Source organism: Coregonus clupeaformis, chromosome 7 (assembly GCF_020615455.1).
Source record: "Coregonus clupeaformis isolate EN_2021a chromosome 7, ASM2061545v1, whole genome shotgun sequence".
NCBI classification, from domain to species: Eukaryota; Metazoa; Chordata; class Actinopteri; order Salmoniformes; family Salmonidae; genus Coregonus; species Coregonus clupeaformis.
The window spans coordinates 18,744,582-18,762,351 of NC_059198.1; the positions used below are offsets into that span (position 1 = coordinate 18,744,582).

Genomic DNA, 17,770 nt, shown 5'->3' on the forward strand with positions numbered 1-17,770 from the left:
GAGTGTACGGCTTAAAGTGGTCCTATGGACAGATACTCCAATCTCCGCTGTGGAGCTTTGCAGCTCCTTCAGGGTTATCTTTGGTCTCTTTGTTGCCTCTCTGATTAATGCCCTCCTTGCCTGGTCCGTGAGTTTTGGTGGGCGGCCCTCTCTTGGCAGGTTTGTTTGTTTCCATTTTTTCATAATGGATTTAATGGTACTCCGTGGGATGTTCAAAGTTTCTGATATTTATTTATAACCCAACCCATTATCTGTACTTCTCCACAACTTTGTCCCTGACCTGTTTGGAGAGATCCTTGGTCTTCATGGTGCCTCTTGCTTGGTGGTGCCCCTTGCTTAGTGGTGTTGCAGACTCTGGGACCTTTCAGAACAGGTGTATATATAATGAGATCATGTGACAGATCATGTGACACTTAGATTGCACACAGGTGGACTTTATTTAACTAATTATGTGACTTCTGAAGGTAATTGGTTGCACCAGATCTTATTTATGGGCTTCATAGCAAAGGGGGTGAATACATATGCACGCACCACCTTTCCGTTATTTATTTATTATAATTTTTTTAAACAAGTTATTTTTTTCACTTCACCAATTTGGACTATTTTGTGTATGTCCATTACATGAAATCCAAATAAAAATCATTTTAAATTACAGGTTGTAATGCAACAAAATAGGAAAGATGCCAAGGGGGATGAATACTTTTGCAAGGCTAAAGGAGATAGGAAGCCTTTTAGTGGCCTAAGCATCCATTATGAAACGACCCCATTGTTATTTTAGATCAATCATTTATTCAGAGAGTGACGATGCGCGATTTAGGAGATGTGCCGTACACACACCGGGGCCACTGGGACTTGTGAGGTCACTAAAGGTCAGGGTTTAGCCTTTTCCTCTCCTCTGTCTCCTCTCTCCATCCAACTAATATAATAATAATACAATCATGTGTGCATATATTTGACATATTGGTGGCTTTGGGAATCAAACCAATAATCCTGGCATTGCAAGCACAATGCTCTACCAATTTAGCCATACAGGATCACAGCTGACAATGTATCTGTATTCTGTACCCACCAGAAGAAGACTACTTCTACCCCCTGTGCATCCAACTGAACGCTCTTTATGTGCATCACATCAGCAGTTTATTAGAGCTGCGATGACAATATACGCCTGAATTATAATGATCTAATTACGCTGCGTTTTAATGAGATATAGACGTATGCGTGCTGCATCACACTGTTAGGGCTCGCTCCGTCCTTTGTATCCTTCAACAACAAACTTCCTTTGAAAAGGCGAATGAATGCACAGTTTAAACAAGCCAATTGAAATGCATTGCAGCATTGTTGGGCAGTAGGTTAATGAAAGAAAGACGCTTGTGATTTAAGAGAACGGCCGTAATGAACCCGCTCTCTCTCTCTCTCTCTCTCTCTCTCTCTCTCTCTCTCTCTCTCTCTCTCTCTCTCTCTCTCTCTCTCTCTCTCTCTCTCTCTCTCTCTCTCTCTCTCTCTCTCTCTCTCTCTCTCTCTCTCTCTCTCTACCTCTCTCTCTACCTCTCTCTCTACCTCTCTCCCTCTCTCTTTACCTCTCTCTCTCTCTACCTCTCTTTCAATTCAATTCAATTCAAAATACTTTATTGGCATGGCAAGTTAAATTACTTACATTGTCAAAGTATACATATAATAAAAATGGTAGGACCAACAGCAATAATAATAATAGTAGTGTAAATGGGATTACCATTAGCAGCAACTACAACAACAATATTAATGAGAATAATAATACATTTAAAGCAATAGTAGTAGGCCAGTCTCAACCTGACTGAGAAGCCACATGACATGGTATGAAAGCCAAAACTAAACTAAATGGGAAATATTCTTGACATTACAATGCACTTTTCACTGGCTGTCCCTCAGGTTTTGGCAGGAGGACACATATTTTGGCTTTTCACCCAATAAATATGAGATTCTTTCTTCATTTTTTATAGTTTCAAATTCTTTGTACTGAATGATAATTTTGGGAAAGAAAGATTCTCTTAGGTCTGAGTATTTGTCACAGTGCAATAGGAAATGCAGCTCTGTCTCTACCTCTCCCCTGGAGCAGAGTCAGCACAGCCTGTCCTCTCTGGGCAGCCAGGTTTACCTGTGATGACCAGTCTCTATAGCCAGATTGTGCTCACTGAGTCTGTACCTAGTCAGTGTTTTCCTCAGTTTTCTATCAGTCACAGTGGTCAGATAGTCTGCCACCATGTACTGTCTGTTTAGAGCCAAATAGCATTGAAGTTTAATTTGATTTTTGGTGGTGTCTTTCCAATAGGTGATATATTTTTATTTTTGCTTTGTGATGATTTGGTTGGGCCAGATGTTCTGAGTGCTGTCCTGAGGCTCTATGGGGTTGGTTTGGGTTAATGAACTGAGCCTCAGAACCAGCTGGCTGAAGGGACTCTTCTCTTGTTTAATCTCTTGACATTGTAGAGCTGTGTGATGGAATGTTTCGGCGTCACTTGATTTTAGATGGTTGTAAAATTTGATGGCTCTTTTTTTCTATTCGAATAAGGAGGGGGTATTGGCCCAATTCTGCTCTATATGCATTATTTTGAGTTTTTCTTTGCACTTGCAAAACAGTCTTGCAAAACTCTGCATGCAGTATTTCGATTGGATGTTTGTCCCATTTGGTGAATTCATTATTAGAGTGTGGACCCCATACTTTGCTGCCATATAGAGCAATTGGTTCTATAACTGATTGGAAAATGTTTAGCCAGATTCTAATTGGAATTTCGATTTTAATGTTCCTTTTAATGGCATAGAATGCTCTTCTTGCTTTGTCTCTCAGCTCGTTCACAGCCATGTGAAAGCTACCTGTGCTGCTGATATTTAGTCCTAGATACGTGTAGTTTTTGGTGTGTTCTAATAGAACTGTGTCCAAATATAATTTATAATTGTGATCCTGATTTCCAGACCTTTTTTGGAATATCATTATATTCTGGCCTTTTAGGTTAACTGTCAGAGCCTAGGCCTGACAGAACCTGTGCAGATGATCTAGATGCTGCTGTAACCCCTCCTTAGTGGGAGACAGCAGCACCAGGTCATTTGCGTACAGCAGACACTTGATTTCAGTGTTGTGTCTGGTGAGACCAGGTGCTGCAGATTCTTCTACTGTTTTTGCCAATTCATTAATGTAGATGTAAATAGTGTTGGACTTATTGAGCAGCCCTGTTTCAGTCCACGTCCCTGAGAGAAGAAGTCTGTTTGCTTGTTGCCAATTTTTTAACAGCACATTTGTTTTTTGTGTACATTGATTTAATAACATCATATGTTTTCCCTCCAATACCACTTTCTATTAGTTTATAAAAAATACCATTGTGACAAATTGAATCAAATGCTTTATTGAAGTCTACAAAACACGAGTAGATTTCGCCTTTGTTTTGGTTTACTTGTTTGTCAATTAGAGTGTGGAGGGTGTAAATGTGGTCTGTTGTACGATAATAAAAAAGAAAAATCAAATCTGACTTCTGCTCAGGATGTTGTGTTCATCAAGGAAATGACGTATTCTGCTGTTTGTGATACTGCAGAGAATTTTCCCCAAGTTGCTATTAACGCAAATTCCTCTAATTATTTGGGTCAAATTTGTCTCAATTTTTATAGATTGGTGTGATCAATCCTTGGTTCCAAATATCGGGGGAAATACCTGCAGTGAGGATAATGTTGAAGAGTTTGAGTATAGCCAATTTGAATTTGTGGTACCATTCATTTAAAATACCATCAGCACAACAGGCCATTTTGGGTTGGAGAGTGCATAGTTTTTCCAATAATTATTATTCTGTAATTGGGGTATCCACAGGATTATGATATGCTGTTTCAAGGATTTGTCATTTTTATTGTATATATTGTTGTTCTGGGCTCTTTGTTACATTGCTGTAGAGGTTTTCAAAGTGATTTCTCCACATATCCCCATTTTGGATAGCCAATTCCTCATGATGAGGTTTGTTTAATTTATTCAAATTCTTCCAGAAGTGGTTTGATTCTATGGATTCCTCAATTACATCCAGCTGATTTCTAATGTGCTGTTCCTTTTTTGTTCTTAGGGTGTGTTTTTTTTGCGTCAGTGTTTCCCCATATTGAAGGCGTATATTTTTGTTGTCTCGTTCTCTGTGTTTTTGATTAGATATATTTCACAATTACTTTCTTAGATTTTTGCAATCATTATCAAATTATATTTTTTGGCTACTAATTGCTTTTTGGTAGATTTCTGTACTGTTTGCACTCTATCTATAGGCCTGTTTAGTACCATGTAATCTCTCTCTCTACCTCTCTCTCCTCTACCTCTCTCTACCTCTCTCTCGCTCTCTCTTTACCTCTCTCTCTCTACCTCTCTCTCTCTACCTCTCTCTCTCTACCTCTCTACCGCTCTCTCACTCGACCTTTCTCTCTCTACCTCTCTCTACCTAACGCCCTCTCTCTCTCTGGGATGCGTAAGAACCTGCTCGTTAGGTACCTGCTCTCCCATGTGTTTCAGGCTAGATCAGCTCATTGGGTCCCTCTGAGGGATGCAAGCTGGGCGCTGGGCTGGGTTGGACAATTAAAAGCAGGTTGGAGCTAATAAAGCATACAAGGCATCCCTATGGACCAGCGACTGGCCATGGTTGCCAATACTGCCGAGCACTAATTTGGTGAGAAAGAGACGATCGTTTCGGGATTTGTTTACTCAAACACACAGCTGGTGTGCATCATGAATGTACTATCGAAATGACTGCCGCCACATCAAAGATCAAAGAGATCTTGCGCTTGAATAAGTTGCGGTCACTCTGTGTATTTCATTGAATCACATTGCATGTGTGTGAAGATAGAGTGAGTGTAGTGCCAAGAGTGTAATCATGGTTTCACCATTCCTAAACACTGATAAGCTTAACGTTCGCTATGTAGACCCAGTGAGCTTTAGTAACCCTCAAACCTCTCGTAGTAAATCCATATAATGTCAATAAATATGGCCCATGGGTATAAGATAGACTAAATATCTGTGAATGCACCCGCAATGTAACCGAGACCAATGAGTCTTTTAAACCCAATAAAGAAATGCATCCTCTCTGCCATGAAAGAGGGAGGTGAAAACAAGAAGACCGAACAGAAACCTACTTCCATATGTATTCATTTATATTCAAATGAGGCAGCTCAACCCATTTATAATTAGCAGTGTGGTGGCTGAGTGGACGTTGGAAGGAAGGTCTGTGATGCGTTCCAAATGGCACCCTATTCCCTATATAGTGCACTACTTTTGACCTGGGCCCATAGTGGAATAGGGTGCCATTTGGGATGTTGGATGGCATTGAGGTAAAACCTCAATGAGAAAGGATCCGGAGGGACTGGTCAGACGTGTGTTGCAGTAATATCCTTGGCCTGTCTCCGTCTCTCTCCCTCTCTCCCTCCGCTTCTCCCACGAAAACGGAAGAGAAAAGAGGTGGATTAACTGGAGGAATCTGTCTCAGCTGATTGGACAGATGAGGTGGAATCTTTCTGGCAACAATACAGTGAAATCCGGGCAGTGTGGGCTGATTAGACAGCAGAGGGAGATGGGAATGGACTCCTCTTCTTCTTCCACACGGAGAGCATTACCACATCCACCAGGGTTAATGGGAGTTATAGGACTTGATGGGAATAAGGATGGAGAATTGAGGTTAATATGGCCTGTCTGTAGTGGTGGCTAGTGGGCGGAGATATCCGAGGACGATTGTAGCGGCTGGAATGGAATAAATGAAACGGGATCAAACACATGGAAACCATACCGTCCCATATTGCATTCCAGCCATTATAATTGTGTAGAGAAATAGACGGGTGGATTGTTAGTGGGTCATAGAGGGCAGGTGTTTGTGAGGTGCATGACATTGGTTTAGCGTTTGTTTACCACCTGAGAGAGAGAGAGAGAGAGAGAGAGAGAGAGAGAGAGAGAGAGAGAGAGAGAGAGAGAGAGAGAGAGAGAGAGAGAGAGAGAGAGAGAGAGAGAGAGAGAGAGAGAGAGAGAGAGAGAGAGAGAGAGAGAGAGAGAGATCCCTCTGTGTCAAAGCAAGAAAATGTCCCTCAAAATTAAGTGAATGTTACATTCTAATGTCAGGAAGAAAGAAAGAGAAGAGAATAAAAGACAGAGGGATAGGGAGGGGGGAGATATGAGGGTTCGCCTGGGGGTCAGTATCTTCACTCACACTCATTATGATCTGTGAACAAGAGGAAGAATGAGCAGTTGCCCTCGATCAAAGGCTAGCCCACAGTTTATGCGTCGCCTCAGGCTGGGAGGCATCACACAGGCATTACCCATTCCCCCTCATCCACTTCACCCCTCTCTCCCTCTTCCCATTCCGCCTCACCCCCTCCACCAACCACTGTACTCTGGACAATTTGACCCAGTGAACTTCCTCTTCACAAATCCCCCCCATATTCTAATAATCATGGCCTGTTCCCCCTTTGAACTTATTTTGGACTCCCAGACTCCAGACTGAGAGAATGGGGGGGGGGGGGCTGAGTGGATTATTACATATTATATACATTTTTGAGGGAAAAAAGTATTTGATCCCCTGCTGATTTTGTACATTTGCCCACTGACAAAGAAATGATCAGTCTATAATTTTAATGGTAGGTTTATTTGAACAGTGAGAGACAGAATAACAACAACAAAATCCAGAAAAACGCATGTCCAAAATGTTATAAATTGATTTGCATTTTAATGAGGGAAATAAGTATTTGACCCCTCTGCAAAACATGACTTAGTACTTGGTGGCAAAACCCTTGTTGGCAATCACAGAGGTCAGACGTTTCTTGTAGTTGGCAACCAGGTTTGCACACATCTCAGGAGGGATTTTGTCCCACTCCTCTTTGCAGATCTTCTCCAAGTCATTAAGGTTTTGAGCCTGACGTTTGGCAACTCAAACCTTCAGCTCCCTCCACAGATTTTCTATGGGATTAAGGTCTGGAGACTGGCTAGGCCACTCCAGGACCTTAATGTGCTTCTTCTTGAGCCACTCCTTTGTTGCCTTGGCCGTGTGTTTTGGGTCATTGTCATGCTGGAATACCCATCTACGACCCATTTTCAATGCCCTGGCTGAGGGAAGGGGGTTCTCACCCAAGATTTGACGGTACATGGCCCTGTCCATTGTCCCTTTGATGCGGTGAAGTTGTCCTGTCCCCTTAGCAGAAAAACACCCCCAAAGCATAATGTTTCCACCTCCATGTTTGACGGTGGGGATGGTGTTCTTGGGGTCATAGGCAGCACGCCTCCTCCTCCAAACACGGCGAGTTGAGTTGATGCCAAAGAGCTCCATTTTGGTCTCATCTGACCACAACACTTGCACCCAGTTCTCCTCTGAATCATTCAGATGTTCATTGGCAAACTTCAGACGGGCATGTACAGTGGGGAGAACAATTATTTGATACACTGCTGATTTTGCAGATTTTCCTACTTACAAAGCATGTAGAGGTCTGTAATTTTTATCATAGGTACACTTCAACTGTGAGAGACGGAATCTAAAACAAAAATCCCAAAAAAATCACATTGTATGATTTTTAAGTAATTAATTTGCATTTTATTGCATGACATAAGTATTTGATACATCAGAAAAGCAGAACTTAATATTTGGTACATAAACCTTTGTTTGCAATTACAGAGATCATACGTTTCTTGTAGGTCTTGACCAGGTTTGCACACACTGCAGCAGGGATTTTGGCCCACTCCTCCATACAGACCTTCTCCAGATCCTTCAGGTTTCGGGGCTGTCGCTGGGCAATACGGACTTTCAGCTCCCTCCAAAGATTTTCTATTGGGTTCAGGTCTGGAGACTCCAGGACCTTGAGATGCTTCTTACGGAGCCACTCCTTAGTTGCCCTGGCTGTGTGTTTCGGGTCGTTGTCATGCTGGAAGACCCAGACACGACCCATCTTCAATGCTCTTACTGAGGGAAGGAGGTTGTTGGCCAAGATCTCGCGATACATGGCCCCATCCATCCTCCCCTCAATACGGTGCAGTCGTCCTGTCCCCTTTGCAGAAAAGCATCCCCAAAGAATGATGTTTCCACCTCCATGCTTCAAGGTTGGGATGGTGTTCTTGGGGTTGTACTCATCCTTCTTCTTCCTCCAAACACGGCGAGTGGAGTTTAGACCAAAAAGCTCTATTTTTGTCTCATCAGACCACATGACCTTCTCCCATTCCTCCTCTGGATCATCCAGATGTCATTGGCAAACTTCAGACGGGCCTGGATATGCGCTGGCTTGAGCAGGGGGACCTTGCGTGCGCTGCAGGATTTTAATCCATGACGGTGTAGTTTGTTACTAATGGTTTTCTTTGAGACTGTGGTCCCAGCTCTCTTCAGGTCATTGACCAGGTCCTGCCGTGTAGTTCTGGGCTGATCCCTCACCTTCCTCATGATCATTGATGCCCCACGAGGTGAGATCTTGCATGGAGCCCCAGACCGAGGGTGATTGACCGTCATCTTGAACTTCTTCCATTTTCTAATAATTGCGCCAACAGTTGTTGCCTTCTCACCAAGCTGCTTACCTATTGTCCTGTAGCCCATCCCAGCCTTGTGCAGGTGTACAATTGTATCCCTGAAGTCCTTACACTGCTCTCTGGTCTTGGCCATTGTGGAGAGGTTGGAGTCTGTTTGATTGAGTGTGTGGACAGGTGTCTTTTATACAGGTAACGAGTTCAAACAGGTGCAGTTAATACAGGTAATGAGTGGAGAACAGGAGGGCTTCTTAAAGAAAAACTAACAGGTCTGTGAGAGCCGAATTTCTTACTGGTTGGTAGGTGATCAAATACTTATGTCATGCAATAAAATGCAAATTAATTACTTAAAAATCATACAATGTGATTTTCTGGATTTTTGTTTTAGATTCCGTCTCTCACAGTTGAAGTGTACCTATGATAAGAATTACAGACCTCTGCATGCTTTGTAAGTAGGAAAACCTGCAAAATTGGCAGTGTATCAAATACTTTAGTCAGCCACCAATTGTGCAAGTTCTCCCACTTAAAAAGATGAGAGAGGCCTGTAATTTTCATCATAGGTACACGTCAACTATGACAGACAAAATGAGGGAAAAAAATCCAGAAAATCACATTGTAGGATTTTTTATGAATTTATTTGCAAATGATGGTGGAAAATAAGTATTTGGTCAATAACAAAAGTTTCTCAATACTTTGTTATATACCCTTTGTTGGCAATGACATAGGTCAAACGTTTTCTGTAAGTCTTCACAAGGTTTTCACACACTGTTGCTGGTATTTTGGTCCATTCCTCCATGCAGATCTCCTCTAGAGCAGTGATGTTTTGGGGCTGTCGCTGGGCAACACGGACTTTCAACTCCTTCCAAAGATTTTCTATGGGGTTGAGATCTGGAGACTGGCTAGGCCACTCCAGGACCTTGAAATGCTTCTCTCGAAGCCACTCCTTCGTTGCCCGGGCAGTGTGTTTGGGATCATTGTCATGCTGAAAGACCCAGCCACATTTCATCTTCAATGCCCTTGCTGATGGAAGGAGGTTTTCACTCAAAATCTCACGATACATGGCCCCATTCATTCTTTCCTTTACACGGATCAGTCGTCCTGGTCCCTTTGCACAAAAACAGCCCCAAAGCATGATGTTTCCACCCCCATGCTTCACAGTAGGTATGGTGTTCTTTGGATGCAACTCATCATTCTTTGTCCTCCAAACACGACGAATTGAGTTTTTACCAAAAAGTTATATTTTGGTTTCATCTGACCATATGACATTCTCCCAATCCTCTTCTGGATCATCCAAATGCACTCTAGCAAACTTCAGACGGGCCTGGACATGTACTGGCTTAAGCAGGGGGACACGTCTGGCACTGCAGGATTTGAGTCCCTGGCGGCGTAGTGTGTTACTGATGGTAGGCTTTGTTACTTTGGTCCTAGCTCTCTGCAGGTCATTCACTAGGTCGCCCCGTATGGTTCTGGGATTTTTGCTCACCGTTCTTGTGATCATTTTGACCCCACGGGGTGAGATCTTGCGTGGAGCCCCAGATCGAGGGAGATTATCAGTGGTCTTGTATGTCTTCCATTTCCTAATAATTGCTCCCACCGTTGATTTATTCAAACCAAGCTGCTTACCTATTGCAGATTCAGTCTTCCCAGCCTGGTGCAGGTCTACAATTGTGTTTCTGGTGTCCTTTGACAGCTCTTTGGTCTTGGCCATAGTGGAGTTTGGAGTGTGACTGTTTGAGGTTGTGGACAGGTGTCTTTTATACTGATAACAAGTTCAAACAGGTGCCATTAATACAGGTAACGAGTGGAGGACAGAGGAGCCTCTTAAAGAAGAAGTTACAGGTCTGTGAGAGCCAGAAATCATGCTTGTTTGTAGGTGACCAAATACTTATTTTCCACCATAATTTGCAAATAAATTCATTAAAAATCCTACAATGTGGTTTTCTGGATTTTCTTTTCTAAATTTGTCTGTCATAGTTGATATGTACCTATGATGAAAATTACAGGCCTCTCTCATCTTTTTAAGTGGGAGAACTTGCACAATTGGTGGATGACTAAATACTTTTAGAGATTTATTCAATCCATCTTTGATTGTGGTTTATCCCATTAGTGATCCATGTATTGTGTTCATGTTCCTAAGCTCTTCCTGACAATCGTCTCTTCTGGTTTCAGGTGTTCCAGTGGGTTCGACCGCCATCGGCAGGACTGGGTGGATAACAGCTGTCCTGATGAGGTGAATATCATCATGGCTGATGGAAATGACTAGCTTTCTAATATGGATAGTGAGTGAGTGGGGATATGCTGGAATATGTGCATTCATGTGTATCTTCTGTAATGTTTTTGTGTGTGGCTGCCAGGATGATGGATGCCCTGGTCTATTATGTGCAGGGGGAAAGGGATGACCCAGTTACTCCTTTCACATATTCTGCTCTTACACACACACACACACACACACACACACACACACACACACACACACACACACACACACACACACACACACACACACACATGTAACGATCCCTGCAGTCTGAGTCGGTTTCTGTCTGGGTACTAGTTTTTCTGCTCGGGATCTCCAGTTTCCGAGGGTTCTGGAACGCTCCCTGCCTGGTTGCCGGGCAACGTTGCTAGGCGGGAGCTCTCTTGATTTCCGCACCTGCATCCCATCAGCAATCTGCACACCTGGTCCTGATCATCACCCTTCTTAGGCTCTGTCCTAACATCCATTCCCTGCCGGATCGTTAGCCATGAACAGTATGTTTGTCCGTGTATCAGCCTTGGAACTTCTAGCGTTAGTTTTATTGTTTTGCACCTTTTTGACTTGCTGTATACTTACCTCCGTTTTGTTCTATCTGCAGTCACTCACCCGGAACCTTCACCCAACCTCTGCCTGATGGTCGGCGGCTGCCGAGCCATTACTGGACCTACCACTGCACCCTCAACAACCCATCCACGCCACCCGCTCTGTTCCCTGGATTATTCAGCCTCACTCGTGGATCTATTAAATAAACACTCACCTTTGTTTCAATTTACCTTGTCCTGGTCTGCTTCTGGGTTCTGGCTTAGTAAACCGTGACAGAACGATCCGGCCAGTAATGAACCCAGCGGACCTGGACTCTGTTCGCCATGCCATTACCCATCAGGAGAAGATGTTGGGCCATCATAGCACGGAGCTACAGGAGATCGCGTTGGCAGTTCGGAACCTTTCTACCGGGTCTGACGGAGGTCCAGAACCAGCGCAAGTTTCCGGTGGAGGATCCACTACCGGTTTCACCCATCTCGCCTGCCGCTTCTGGAGCTGTGTCCTTCCGTGAGCCCAAGGTTCCGACGCCGGATAAATATGAGGGGGAGCTGGGAAGATGCCGTTCTTTCCTTATGCAGTGTGGGTTAGTGTTCGATCTACAGCCCTACTCTTATGCCACAGACAAGGCTAGGATAGCCTTTGTGATTGAGTTGCTGCGTGGTCGAGCGCTGGAGTGGGCTTCAGCCGTTTGGGAACGACAAGACCCCTGCATGGCTTCATACCAGGGGTTCACGGCCGAGATGAGGAAGCTCTTCGACCATTCCGTCCGAGGGAGGGACGCAGCTAGGCGCCTGTTTTCGCTTCACCAAGGAACTCGCAGCGTGGCCGACTTCGTGATCGAGTTCAAGACGTTGGCTGTGGAGAGTGGGTGGAATGAGGAGTCTCTGCAAGCGGCCTTTTACCAGGGTCTGTCGGAGCAGCTCAAGGATGAGTTGATCTCCTATCCGGAGCCTAGTGACCTGGACAGCTTGGTAGCCTTGTCTATTCGGGTGGATAATCGAGTCCGAGAGCGAAGGAGGGAGAAGCAATGGGTTCCGTCCAATCGATCAGCTTCTCAGGTTCCAGTCGGGTCGGGGATTGGACCAGAATACGTCGATCATCGTCCACCACACAGGATTAGTGGAGAGGTCCTGTCTCCCGATTCTGAACCAATGCAAGTAGGGCGGCACGGGTTAACCAAGGAGGAACGCCAACTCAGACGTAGGACTAACTGTTGCCTCTACTGTGGTGGTTCGGGACATTACCTCGCCACCTGTTCCCGGCGGTCGTCAAACTGCGTGGCTCGCTAAAGTTGGGAGGACTTTTAGCGAGCCAGTTTCGACCTCTCAATACCTCTGTCAGACCCCGTTTCCCGGCTACCCTTATGAACAGGAATCAGAGCTTAGCGATTAACGCTTTGCTCGATTCAGGTGCCGATGGAAGCTTTCTTGATGCCGAGTTGGTGGAACAGCTGGGGCTTTCCAAGGAGCAATTGCCGGAAGCCATTGAAGCGACCACTCTGAACGGCAGTAGTCTGGCACGTATCACGATGAGGACTGAACCGGTTAAGATGCTGTTGTCGGGGAATCATTCGGAGATGATTTCATTCTTCATTCTGCCGTCTTCCCATGTTCCTCTGGTCCTTGGATACCCCTGGCTGAAGGAACACAATCCCACGTTCGATTGGGTGACGGGCAAGGTAACGAGTTGGAGCCTTGATTGTCATGCTAACTGTCTCAAGACTGCCTGTCCCCATTCGGTTCCCAGTCAGGTGATTGAGGCTAAACCCCCAGATTTGTCCCTGGTTCCCGAGACATATCACGATTTGGGGGAAGTGTTCAGTAAGCAGAAGGCTCTGTCACTCCCTCCCCACCGACCATATGATTGTGCCATCAACCTGTTCCCTGGAGCTGTCTACCCCAAGGGAAGGTTATACAGTATCTCCCGACCTGAACGTGAGGCTTTGGAGACCTACATCAAGGAGTCCCTAGCTGCTGGTCTCGTTCGTCCCTCGTCATCACCCCTGGGGGCAGGATTCTTCTTTGTGGGTAAGAAGGATGGCTCTCTTCGACCGTGTATTGATTATCGGGGGTTGAATGACATCACGGTCAAGAACAAGTATCCCCTGCCCTTGATGAGTTCTGCCTTCGACTCCTTACAGGGTGCTACGGTGTTCACCAAGCTAGACCTACGCAATGCGTATCACATGGTCCGGATCAGAGAGGGGGACGAGTGGTTGACGGGTTTCAATACACCGATGGGTCACTTCGAGTATCAGGTGATGCCGTTTGGACTGACCAATGCTCCAGCGGTATTCCAGAGTATGGTGAACGACGTCCTGAGAGATATGATCGGTCTCTTTGTGTTTGTTTACCTGGATGACATTCTGATCTTCTCGAAGGAACCTTCCGACCACGTCCAGCATGTCCGGCAGGTTCTGCAGCGATTGTTGGAGAATCGCCTGTTCGTGAAGGCCGAGAAGTGCGAGTTTCACGCCCACACGACATCCTTTCTCGGGTACATCATCTCCAGGGGAGAGATTAGGATGGACCAGGAGAAGGTTAGAGCGGTTCTGGAATGGGCCCAGCCCGGTACGAGATTGCAGCTCCAGAGATTTTTGGGGTTTGCGAATTTCTACCGCAGATTCATCCGGGATTACAGCCGTGTGGCCGCTCCGTTAACTGCCTTGACTTCCAGTATCAGGACCTTCAAGTGGAATCCGGAGGCGGATCGAGCGTTTCTGGATTTGAAGAGGCGATTCACCAACGCACCGATTCTCTCTCAGCCGGACACGGCCCGTCAGTTCGTCGTTGAAGTGGACGCGTCTGATGTGGGAGTTGGCGCCATCCTGTCGCAGCGATGCTCCACGGACAGTAAACTCCATCCCTGCGCCTACTACTCTCGTCGCCTTTCGCCTGCGGAGAGGAATTACGATGTGGGTAACCGGGAGCTTCTCGCGGTGAAACTTGCCTTGGAGGAGTGGCGCCACTGGTTGGAGGGGGCGGAGCAACCGTTTATTGTCTGGACTGACCACAAGAATCTTGCTTACGTGCAATCGGCTAGACGTCTCCAACTCCCGTCAGGCCAGGTGGGCGTTGTTTTTCGGACGATTCAATTTTTCCCTGACGTTCCGACCTGGATCTAAGAACGGCAAGGCGGACGCCTTGTCCCGGATGTTCTCCAAGACGGAGGAGAGTGGGTCCAAGACCGAGACAATTCTCCCCCGGAACTGCGTCGTGGGGAGCTGTTAGGTGGAAGATTGAGGAGGAGGTGATGGCGGCCCTTCGGACGCAGCCCGGTCCCGGTAACGGTCCACCCGGTCGGTTGTTTGTGCCTGAGTCGGTTCGTCCTGCTGTCCTCAAATGGTCCCACGCCAGCAAGATGGCTTGTCACCCTGGCGTGGCTCGGACGATGGCGTTTCTTCGCAGAGCGTTTTTGGTGGCCTGCCATGGCCGAGGATACTCGGGGTTATGTTGCTGCCTGTCCAGTGTGTGCGCAGAATAAGAGTACCAATCGGCCCAGCTCTGGACTACTTCACCCCCTTCCTATTCCCCGCGACCATGGTCGCATCTGGCCCCTGGACTTTGTCACTGGGTTGCCCGTTTCTGAGGGAAACACGGTCGTTCTGACTATCGTGGACAGATTCAGCAAGTTCGCCCACTTTGTGCCTATTGCCAAGCTTCCCTCTGCCTCGGAGACGTCCGAGATCCTGGTTAGGGAGGTTTTCAGGGTCCACGGTTTGCCCAGTGATATCGTTTCCGACCGTGGCCCTCAGTTTACCTCTGCTGTCTGGAAGTCCTTCTGTTTGGCCATTGGAGCTACAGTCAGCCTCACATCTGGTTTTCACCCCCCAATCTAATGGTCAGGCGGAGAGAGCCAACCAGAAGATGGAATCCACGCTACGCTGCCTTGTCTCCTCCAACCCCACCTCCTGGGTCTCTCAGTTGCCTTGGGTTGAGTATGCCCACAATACTCTCCCCTACATCTGCCACTGGGATGTCGCCCTTCCAGTGCCTGTATGGCTACCAACCTCCCTTGTTCCCTTCTCAGGAGAAGGAGCTCTCAGTGCCCTCTGTTCAGGCCCATATTCGTCGTTGCCACCGGACCTGGCATCGGGCCAGAAAGGCACTCCTTAGAGTTTCGGACCGGTATCAGCTCCAGGCGAATCGTCGCCGGATCCCCGCTCCCACCTATACCATCGGAGATAGGGTCTGGTTGGCCACACGGGATCTTCCTTTACGGACTGAGTCTAGGAAGTTGTTACCGAAGTTCATTGGTCCGTTTGTGGTGGAGAAGGTGATCAATCCGGTGGCAGTTCGACTCAAACTACCGAGGGACGCTCAGAGTCCATCCCACCTTTCATGTCTCCTGCCTCAAGCCTGTTCTCCTCAGTCCTCTGTTGCCTCCTCCGCCTCCTCCTCCTCCTCCTCGGATGATCGGAGGTGGTCCTGCCTACACGGTGCGACGCATCATGGATTCCAGACGGCGGGGCCGGGGTTTCCAGTATCTCGTGGACTGGGAGGGGTATGGTCCTGAGGAGAGGAGTTGGATTCCGCGGCGACAGATCCTAGATGCTGACCTCATTCGTGACTTCTACCGCCTCCATCCTGGCGCTCCGGGAGTCCGCCCGGTGGCGTTCGTCGGAGGGGGTACTGTAACGATCCCTGCAGTCTGAGTCGGTTTCTGTCTGGGTACTAGTTTTTCTGCTCGGGATCTCCAGTTTCCCGAGGGTTCTGGAACGCTCCCTGCCTGGTTGCCGGGCAACGTTGCTAGGCGGGAGCTCTCTTGATTTCCGCACCTGCATCCCATCAGCAATCTGCACACCTGGTCCTGATCATCACCCTTCTTAGGCTCTGTCCTAACATCCATTCCCTGCCGGATCGTTAGCCATGAACAGTATGTTTGTCCGTGTATCAGCCTTGGAACTTCTAGCGTTAGTTTTATTGTTTTGCACCTTTTTGACTTGCTGTATACTTACCTCCGTTTTGTTCTATCTGCAGTCACTCACCCGGAACCTTCACCCAACCTCTGCCTGATGGTCGGCGGCTGCCGAGCCATTACTGGACCTACCACTGCACCCTCAACAACCCATCCACGCCACCCGCTCTGTTCCCTGGATTATTCAGCCTCACTCGTGGATCTATTAAATAAACACTCACCTTTGTTTCAATTTACCTTGTCCTGGTCTGCTTCTGGGTTCTGGCTTAGTAAACCGTGACACACACACACACACACACACACACACACACACACAACCACACACACACACAAAACATACGTATTCTTACATGCATGACAAAGAGGACTCTTGTATTCTGTCTTGCAGACCAAGGACAAAAGCTGTGATATCATCAACACCACACAACTCTATCCATTCACCACCACGTTAGTTGCCAAGACAACACGCCGGAGCAGAGGAGAGACCACTACAGCTGGAGCCTCTTCGTCTACATCCCACTCCCCAACCAGCGTCCCCACTGAAGGTAAGACAACTAACATACTCCCCAAAGCTGACAACTCCAACCAGTGTCTGAGTACTGGTGTGATATGACTTTTTTCTGGTCCAGTCACATGTTCAGGAAAAACTGGGTCGTGTTCAGTTAGCACAAAACTGAAGAAAACTATCAGAAACCGAGTGAAACTATCTGAACTTGTCTAATGAGAAACACTCATTTTCGTTTTCCTTTGCAAAATGTTTTGTTACAGTGTGTCCTAATGAACACGACCCTACCTTTGAACTGAAGGGTAGGCTAATACACAGAAGTCTTGATGGATGTGCTGTTGTGACGTTAAGTAAAACAAAGTACACAGTACCTTTCCTGTGAAGGTACAGGTACTTCATTACAAGTGATGTACTGTATTCTTCGTCTACAATATGTTCTGCCTCTTTCGTAATTTGTTTGGTAATATAACTATCCGGCTAGTTTTCCTTGAGCACCAAATGCACTCCAGATGGCAATAAATGATGCAAGGCATGCCAGCTGTGTTTTACCCAACTAAACAATGTAGATTGAATTAGGACAAAATCTTAGAGATGCATCCACACAGAAACATATTAGTGTTCAGTCCTTTTGGCTGGTTATCCATCTTTTATGACAAGTATAATTATTTTTATACTGACTTTTTAATGATTGATTTGTTGCTGATACAAATGTGTTCAATCATCAGGTATGCTGCCTGCAACCCCAGCAAGCAGGGACAGATCGCTGGTATACATGGCCACTCTAAAACAGGGTTTCTCAGCCTCTGTCCCAGGGGCCAAGCGTGTCCGTCCTGAGCTCATGATTAGTCACACAGCAGTAGATAGCTAACGCCAACCTGACTTTGATATCATCTCAAAGATATCAGACACCAATCCCTCCTGGAGAAAAAAAACCCTGGGTCCTTCTGCTGATGTCAGGAAAAACTCTGAAGGTCCTCCCTCCCCCAGAGAGACTGAGTATCAAATGGCACCCTATTCCCTATGTAGTGCACTACTTTTGACAAGGGCCCATAGGGCTCTGGTCAAAGGTAGTGCA

At 46.5% G+C, this 17,770-nt stretch overlaps 1 protein-coding gene across 1 annotated transcript in view; it reads left to right on the top strand.

Moving 5' to 3' along the window:
- plxdc2b (plexin domain containing 2b) overlaps window positions 1-17,770 on the top strand; it is a 202,601-nt gene that overhangs the window by 131,085 nt on the left and 53,746 nt on the right. The window contains exons 10-11 of the mRNA XM_041881132.2: window positions 10,643-10,703; window positions 16,579-16,735. Coding sequence (XP_041737066.2) covers window positions 10,643-10,703; window positions 16,579-16,735 — 218 coding nt within the window. The remainder of the gene's footprint in view (window positions 1-10,642; window positions 10,704-16,578; window positions 16,736-17,770) is intronic.